Genomic DNA, 9,279 nt, shown 5'->3' on the forward strand with positions numbered 1-9,279 from the left:
GGCTAAGAATTGGCTTCAAATTCTCCATTAGGAAAATTTACGTAACGTCGTTTAAAGGTTTCTAATTACACAGTAGTTGTACACCTTGAGAGAAGTGAACACTTTACCTGCTTAAGCTCTATGAAAGTTGGATTCCAATGGAAAGATGAATACATTTCCCTCACAGACTCACGTGGACTGATTCCTGCTCACCCTAATCTTTTTTAAAGAAGACATGATCATTGTCTTCAGGCACTATTATTTAATTTAGCTTCTATTAAGAATTAACTGTTTTGTTCCTCTTGATTCGCAGAAAGAAACAGAGGTAAAGGAACGGTCTGTTTTTGACATCCCTATATTTACAGAGGAATTCTTGAACCATAGCAAAGGTGATTACTGAAGTTTCTTTTTGTGTTTCTCAGATTTTTGACAGGGGACTTACTTCTCAGAAGAAATGCATTGCTCAAAAGCAATGGTAGTGTTATCCCTCCTTAGGACTAGTCTAAAGGAAGAAGAACTGCCTCTATTTCACTCTATGGTAAAGGTAGCTGCTCAAAGACCAGTGAAGGAAAGTTAGGCCATTGTTGTCAAAGCTTCTTTGGTCTCTGGATGAAAGGAAATAAATGCAAATCACAAATTCACTTGTCTTCAGACTCTGAGCCTGGAACCCTTTGTACAAATAAAAACTTACACGGGAGTCCAAAATATAAAATAACTAAGAGCAAATCTGATCCCATTGTAGTAAAGATGGGTACCTACAGCTGTGCTTGGCCAGTCTCCCAAGATCCCCCTGCAAAACCCCTTAGGCTTCTCATTGTACCATTTTAAAAAGCAAAAACTAACAAACAAAAAAATACTGGGAATTGAAACTATTGCAATCTTACATATGAAATGTGACTAACTTTAAGAATTAAAATAGCTCTGGGGAGTCAGGCGTTTCATTGCTGAAATTGCTATCTGGAATGCCATAATGAGAATAGGGAGATGAGGTGGGGTAGCTAAATTAGAGGCAGCTAAGCAGAACTTCCCTGTAAGAGTCACTGGGACTCCTCAGAGACTCCTTCTAGTGCTGCATGTGTTCTGTGGGATGTATGTCCTCAGCTCGGGAGGCAGAGCTCCGCCAGCTTCGCAAATCCAACATGGAGTTTGAGGAGAGGAATGCAGCCCTGCAAAAGCACGTGGAGAGCATGCGCACAGCAGTGGAGAAGCTGGAGGTGGATGTGATCCAGGAGCGGAGCCGTAACACAGTCTTACAGCAGCACCTGGAGACCCTGCGGCAGGTGCTGACCAGCAGCTTTGCCAGCATGCCCTTGCCTGGTAAGTCTTCCTGCCTGAGAACTGTCAGTGACAGGGGTGTGTGTGTTGTGGGGAGCAGGATGCTATTTATGTTAGTACTGGTGTGGAAAGGTTGAAATCTCCTCCAGAGGAAAATTAATTAAAATACATTTTTTCTCCTCCGGATATAAAAGAATGTCAGTATTGGCTAAAATCATCCAATGTTTCAGGCTCTCTGGTCATTCAAATTTTTGTCTATTTATATTTTAATATCTATTTTCCTGTCTTTTAAGCTTAATTTGCTATTCAGAACACTGGAAACTGAGTAGTAAATCTTGAGAAGAGTGCTTCCTCTTATGTATGTTTGTTTGCTTTATAGTTTTTGTTTTAACGGGAAGGAGGGGAAAATGAACACTGGTATTTCTTATATGCTGTTTCATTTTGAGGATAGTCAGCAGAAAGCTGAGAGAGTCTAACCTTCTGTTACATGCAGCTACTCATATATCCAATCAGCAATTATATAGCCCATCTGTTTATTTAGAGTATGTGGACTAATTTCATTTCTTCGAGATCGAAAAGTCTCTCCTCTAAAATTAAAAGCATGTCTGTGGAGCAGACCACATTAGAATCACTATTTCTTTGAAATTGTGTTTTATGGTAAAACTGAATAGGGAGGATTTTCTTACTTTATTCTTATCTCACTTCAGGAAGTGGAGAGACACCTACAGTGGACACCATTGACTCATATATGAACAGACTGCACAGTATTATTTTAGCTAATCCCCAAGACAATGAAAACTTCATAGCTACAGTTCGAGAAGTTGTGAACAGACTTGATCGTTAGGGAATGGTGAGTGCTCACTGATAAATATTTATATGCCAGCACATCATCAAAAATAAGATGTCATCAGACTTTATCAATACTACTAAAACCATGGGATTACATTGGATGAATGAGTTGGAGACTTGGTTAAGATTCCTGTTGCGTGGTTGTTAAATGTAGTAAATAATATTAGAAAACAGAGTCACTGTAGTCCCAGCTACTTGGGAGGCTTAGGTGGAAGGATTGCTTGAGCCCAGCAGTTCAAGTCCAGAGAGATCCTGTCTCTAAAAATAAAATAAAACAGACTCAAGACAGTTTTTTCTCATGCTTGCTTCAGAATGGTTTAATGGGAAGAGCATGGTTTTTGTGGTTTGGCCTCAGTTCTAGCTGTGTCACTTTTTAGCTGTATTCTTGGGCATCAGTTTCCCAAAAGATTTTGAAAAGTGAGTGGGAAACTTAGAGGAAATCATCCCCAAAACAGCACTCAGAACAAAATAAATATAACTTAATTTTTAATCTTCCTTTTCTCTGGAAAGTACTAATGGTAATTTAGAAGTAGTCAGTGAGACATTGTATGTATGTGAGCCTACATAAGTAGGAAGCTTTTATATTCACCACTCAATAACACAGTGACTGTTGTCTGTTAAATGGTGATGTGGACTTACCATACAAATAGGTAACTCCCTGGTTTTGATAGATTAAAAAATAAACTCTTCAGCCGGGTGCAATGGCTCACACCTGTAAGCCTAGCACTTTGGGAGGTCAAGGCAGGCAGATTGCTGGAGCCCAGGAGTTCAAGACCAGTCTGGGCAACATGACAAAACCCTACATCTATAAAAAATACAAAAAAATTAGCCAGGCATGGTGTCGTGTGCTTGTGGTCCCAGCTACTTGGAAGGCTGAAGTGGGAGGATCACTTGAGCCAAGGAAGTCGAGGCGAGGCTGCAGTGAGCCATTATCACATCACTGCACGCCAGCCTGGGTGATAGAGCAAGATACTTTCTCAAAAATTTTTTTAAATAAAAAATAAATAAATTCTTGGTGGGGCATAGTGGCTCATGCCTGTAGTCCTAGCACTTTGGGAGGTTGAGGCAGGATTGCCTGAGCCCAGGAGTTCAAGACCAGCTTGGACAAAATAGTGAGACCCCTGCTTTTAAATAAATGAAAAAAATTAGCTGAGCATTATGGCGCACACCTGTAGTCCTATCTACTCAGGAGGCTGAGGCAGGAGGATCACTTAAGCCCAGGAGTTCAGGTTTCAGTAAATTAGGGTCACACTAGTGTATTCTAGCCAGGGTGACAGAGCAAGAATCTGTCTCAAAAAAAATAAAATAGAATAAAATAAATAAAAAAAATAAAATTCTCAAGCAAAAAAAAGAGGAGAGAGAAAATAAGTTTTTAAAATATATATTCAACAAATGAGCAGTAGTATGTATTCCTTTTTTTTTTCCCCCCCCCCAGAAGGGATCTACATATACACTTTTTGGTACTAATGGTCATTTCTTAAATGGAATTGCTATTTGTTCATTCAAATTCCTAAAGATGGGATACCCTTTTAGTATGCCATCCCACAAAATTGGCATCCCTTTGCTTTATTGGTTAAGTTATTCCATACCTGCAGACATAGAAACTGTGTGGAAATTTTAAGATTGGACTCTACAATGAGGTGGCCATATATGGCTACTAAAATGAGAGTCAATAGCAGGATATGTTCCTTAGATTGGTCATGGGTTTGAATCTTTATTCATTCTGTGAGTACATGAGCACACTCATATACATAATTTATATTCTGGCTCGGTTTGGACTTTGAGCAACATACGTAAAGATAAATGCCTAGTAGAGACAAAGGCAGAAGTCTTTATACTTGTTAGTGATGCCGTTGGATGGTAACTGTACAAGGCAATGCATTATATTTTAGCCTCAGCCTCTGATGGGGAAAGGATTACCATCCTTCTAGTGAGTAGCCAGATGGAATGGACTGTACTTCTTAGAGATGGCTGGACTCCCTGCAGAATAAAGAAGTGGCATTACTGCTGCTGATTATGAAGGGAACAGCTTGTAAATCTAGGCCTGGGATTTTCAGGAGCTCATCATCCTTCCCATTTTCGTACAGTGTTTTCAATTAGCACTCTTGTATGCTTGAAAAGTGAGAGCTGGGAGAAACTGTGTGGAAGATTGTGAAAGAAAACATTAATTGATAACATGGTGTCTCTTCACATAGATATAGGGCAGCTAATTAAGTATTGACCCAAAAGTGGTTTTCCATTTTGAGCATTTTGCCAGTAAGACTCTCCTAAAGCTTTGTTCATCTCAAGAATTTGTTTGAACAGATAAACTATATTATTTGTTTTCTGAGGAGTCTGTAAACTTAGAATATTACTATTATCCTTGATTTTAACCTACAAATATTTTGCCCCTGAAAAAATAACTAAAAGTGTGAACTGTTACATTACTACAGATTCTTACAATCTAGCCATGCAAACATAACTAACAATAGATGGTTCCCCACATCCCCCAAAACTGCCAAAGGAAACAATTACAAAGACTATGATTAATACTGGTTTGGCCTCATTATACAAATATGTACAGACAGCGAGGCTGATGTCCCCAGCACTCATGGTGCAATTAATTACTCTGACAAGAGTTTGGCAAAGGTTTCATCCACTGTCAGGAGCCAGTGAGTGAAGGGAAGCTAATGGTCTACAAGTTTCAGAGGAGCATATTAGAGTTGGAAGGGACCTTTAGAAATCCAACATTTTATATATGAAGAAACTGAATCCCAGAGAGGAGAAACATCTTGCTTGAAAATATCTGCATAGATGAGTACAGAATCCAAGACTAGAACCACAGATATCTAAACTCTCATTCACTGGGTTTCTAAAACATTGCTCTAAGAAAGAGGTGGATGGGGGAAGGGGAAAGCACTAAAAAGTCCTGAAATAGAGCATTAAGATACATAGGAAGTAAATAGAAAAAAATTACAATCCAGGAATTATAATGTTACAGAGTTTTAGCCCATTTTAAAATTATTTTGACAAATATACAGTGGAAGAATTACCCTACCTGTCTCTCACCTTTCTTGTGACTGAGTAGTACCTAGAGACAAGTGGAACTGGGAGGAAGCCATGGGGGTGATTTTAAGTTGAAAGGTGACTACCTTATATAAACTACTAAAATGCATGTGTTGCCTGATTTCAGTGATTATATTTGGCTGTTTGAGTTTAGGGGAAGAAAATCTTATGTGACTGTATTTTTATTAATATGGGAAATGTTCTTGATTATATGCACATAATACAGACATGCAGATATCCTTAGTTAACACGTGAAGAAAATTGGTTTTGATTGGCCGTACATTCTTCAAACTAAAGTAGGTTACTAATTTTCCCTCCTCAGGTTTGTCCCTGATAGTTGCTTTTCTGTGTTTAGCTGATGATTTTCCTACCTCCCATTGTTGCTGAACTGGAGCAGGGTTATGTTTCTCATTGAAATGTTATGTAAAACATCTCAATGAGGTTGCCTGCTTGCAGCTTTATGAGTTCTTTAGTTTACATATACCCTGCACTCACTGTAACGCTTATGAAACCAAAGCATTTTTAAAATCCATAGTGCTAACCCCTTCCAATCAATACTTACTTTCTTGGTGTTATTTTCCTTGTTTGTTTTTGTTTTTGTTCTGTTTTGTTTTGTTTTCTCCTGATTCTACAGGTCTTAGAGCTCCAAGATGTTCCATAAGTGTTTTTACTTGTAAGGAATGAGAAGCCATCCATGGAAATTTGAACTGAGTGGGGGCAGAGAAAGAGTGCAGATCCCTTTGCTTGTGAAAGAATTTTCAGTGAGTGAAAGGCCGTCACCCCAGGAAGCCATATGAGGGAGCAGCAACATGTATATGAGCTTCCTATGGAATTGTCCTTCTGTGAAACTTTGAAGGTATGCAGCCACTCTCCCAGGTCTTCAGGTTCCTACCATTTCCATTTCTGTTAAAGTGGAGCTGCATATCTTCAGCTTACTGGGTGACCCTGATGCTGACATCTGCTGCAGAAAGGAAGACTTCTCATGTTGTAATTTCGTTTAGACCCTTTTATCAGTGGAGCTCCAGTTTTCTTACCTACTTGTCACTTTTTACTCTGGGGGTTATTTTTGCTTCCTTGGCCCCCATCAGTTTATACATCTCCATTTTCTGACCTCTGAACTTTGTTGCTCAGCAAGGTTCTGAAGGAGAGTTTCTTGCATTAGACAGGCCCAGTCTTCTCCCATCATTGCCCCGCTGTGACTCCAAAGAAAGGAGCTTCTTGTTGATAGTGCCATGTGGAGCAAGGCTGTGTTTCCTACCCCACATAGTGCTCAGTGGGTGCCAGCCTTAGTGTGGCTTTGTGATTGCTGCCCTAAAGGAGAATGCTCTTTCCTTCCTCACTGGTACTGCCTGCTGTTTTCTAAGCATTGCTCCTGCACAGACATGGAGTCCCAGCCCCAGCAAGGCTCTTCTGTTCCCATCCATTGACAATGTCTTGTGGAGCATTTTTGCTGAGGAAAAGGTCACTTGTAAACAGAGGAGAAAGGGAAAGAGTACAAAGCCCAAAGTTTATTGTAAGTGAAAACTGAGGGAATTCCTGTCTTCTTTAGGAGTAATGATTCATGGATCTACATAGGTGGAAATACCATTCAAAATAGTCACTTGAGCTCACAAAAAAAGCCAGGAAGAATTCTCATGTCCTTTGTCTTCCTTCTGTAACCATTAACTGCTGAATCCATGTGAAGAAGACAGGCTTCCCTTCCTTCTCCCTCCTTAGTGATTTTTTTTTTTTTTTATTTAACAGCATAAGTAAAGAGGACTTTCTGGTTCATTTTTGTTTGTTTGTTGTGTTTTGTTTAGAGATGAGGTCTCGCTGTGTTGCCCAGGCTGGAGTGCGGTGGCTATTCACAGATGCTATCATAACACACTACAGCCTCCAACTCTTGGGCTCAAGCATCACGCCTAGCAGTTTCTGGTTCCTTTAACAGCAAAAGGAAAGAGAGGTTCTGATTCTTACCTCAGGGTTTTTTGGTTGTTCGTTGTTTTTGTTTTTGCTTTGACACTTGAGCCCAAGGCTAAAGGTTACAGCTGAGATCTTTGGAACCAAAGCAGGGCAAGCAGAGCCCATTGTCTGGGCACCACACCACTGCAGGCAGGTGGATAGAAGTGTGACCCCTCTCACAATATGCCCGTAAGTCAGAGTGTACGGCAGAACTCCCTGTCAAGTTGCTACACCATCCTGTCTTCTCAGCATCTCCTTGCCTGTTTTCTTTATTAGTCCAAAGGAAAACAGCAACAAAATCTGTTTTTAAAATGTCTTATGTGAACATACATCAGATGTCCATGTGCTGAAACCCACATACCATCACTTGGCAAATTTTTAGAATAAGACCCCATTATTATCTATTGCTATAAACCTAGCCAGCTCTCCTGCTTTTCTGCATTTTCCTATTTCCCTGCCATCATCTGCTATTTCTGCCACTTCTCTTAGACTCCTTGTCTGCAAAGTCCAAGGCAGAATTCACTGTCTATGGCAGAAGGACATCCAGAGCCCATTCTGGAGGTTTGTTTCTTCCTTCTGCCAGATGCTTTCTGTCCTCTCTTCCTTCCTCCTCATATTTCTGTTACTCATTTGTGTTCAGTTTTGTGCAGCATTGTTAGCGCTGCTTTTGTGACCAGAAAAGGCCGTAACGTGGTCCAGGATCATCATTCCCCTGACTCTAGATGGGACACTTGACAGTGACTTGAAACATTTGCATATTCAGGAATACGTGAGATCTCAAGAGAGCCTACAGTATGAAATCATTTTCAGAATATAAGCAGCTTGCTTTTGAAATGCTCTCTTTCCCAGTAGCTACTCACCTGCCTCTGGTGGCTGGGATTCAGATGCCACAAAACTGTCAGTATCTGTAGAGCAGGCCTTGGCCACCTCCTCTCTCCTCTGTGCTCAATGAGGAGGCAGTAAATGAAGTTACAGGCTAGCACAATACCTAATTCATGTTTCCCAGTACACCTGCAGATATTACTGTACTTTATGTTCTCAAGAAATAAGCTGTTGCCTGTTCAGTGTTACAGATTTCTTTGTTTCTTTTTAATTAAAACACAAGGAGCAGCTGAGGAAAGAGAGACAAGGTATTTTATTTCTGACTAATTTTAGAAAAAACTTGTGTACATGTGTTTGGAACTGTTGAAATGCCAAGTTTTCTGTATAAGTGTTTTTGTAATTAAACTTTCAGATTTTCTTTGTTTTTTAAGAAGTTGATATGCTTGTTTGGCATTTGTCTCATTAAAACTTTTCTATGTTGAATGCACCTGTTTCAATTTTACTTGCTTTGTAATAAAAAGTCCTACCTCTGGCCGGGCGCGGTGGCTCATGCCTGTAATCCCAACACTTTGGAAGGCCGAGGTGGGCAGATCACGAGGTCAAGAGATGGAGACCATCCTGGCCAACCTGGTGAAACCCTGACTCTACTAAAAATACAAAAATTAGCTGGGCATGGTGGTACATGCCTGTAGTCCCAGCTACTCGGGAGGCTTAGGCAGGAGAATCGCTTGAACTTGGGAGGCAGAGGTTGCAGTGAGCCGAGATCGCGCCACTACACTCCAGCCTGGCAATAGAGCGAGACTCCGTCTCAAAAACATAAAAAATTTTAAAAGAAGGCCTACTTCTGTTTTTTCCTCTTAAAGACTTTGTCAACTCTACATTAATCATCACGTCTGTTATGCTTTTAAAACAGTAACACATTCATTTTACTAATTGCTACTTCAAAATGTGTCTTTATCTGTTTGAGAAGTCAGCTCTTTTAGTGTATGCTGTAACAATACAGTGAATTCTAATTCATTTTAATATAGCAGTAGTATTCTGGAGACAAAAGGATGTTTTTAAAGTCAGTGACTCTGATCTCTGATGTCCCCTTGATAGAAGATCATTTGATAGAAGAAAGGAGATGTGCTTAAATGCTTGCTTTTTTTTTTTTTTTTTTTTTTTGAGTTGGAGTTTTGCTCTTGTTGCCTAGCCTGGAGTGCAGTGGCGTGATCTTGGCTCACTACAAACTCTGCCTTCTGGTTTCAAGTGATTCTTCTGCCTCAGCCTCCCAAGTAGCTGGGATGACAGGTGCACGCCACCATGCCCAGCTAATTTTTGTATTTTCAGTAGAGACGGGGTTTTGCCATGTTGGCCAGGCTGGTCTCG

The 9,279-nt window shown here is 40.2% G+C and overlaps 1 protein-coding gene across 2 annotated transcripts in view; it reads left to right on the plus strand.

The window, feature by feature from the left end:
• The window catches only part of HMG20A (high mobility group 20A), a 76,415-nt gene extending 68,021 nt beyond the window's left edge, over positions 1-8,394 (plus strand). For both annotated transcript variants that reach the window (XM_023195967.1, XM_023195968.2), the window contains exons 7-10: positions 293-368; positions 1,081-1,296; positions 1,962-2,104; positions 5,783-8,394. In XM_023195967.1, the coding sequence (XP_023051735.1) occupies positions 293-368; positions 1,081-1,296; positions 1,962-2,098 (429 nt within the window). In that variant the 3' untranslated portion in view covers positions 2,099-2,104; positions 5,783-8,394. The remainder of the gene's footprint in view (positions 1-292; positions 369-1,080; positions 1,297-1,961; positions 2,105-5,782) is intronic.
• Positions 8,395-9,279: the final 885 nt, after the last annotated feature.

The sequence above is a fragment of the Piliocolobus tephrosceles genome, chromosome 6 (genome assembly GCF_002776525.5).
Source record: "Piliocolobus tephrosceles isolate RC106 chromosome 6, ASM277652v3, whole genome shotgun sequence".
In the NCBI taxonomy this organism is placed as follows: Eukaryota; Metazoa; Chordata; class Mammalia; order Primates; family Cercopithecidae; genus Piliocolobus; species Piliocolobus tephrosceles.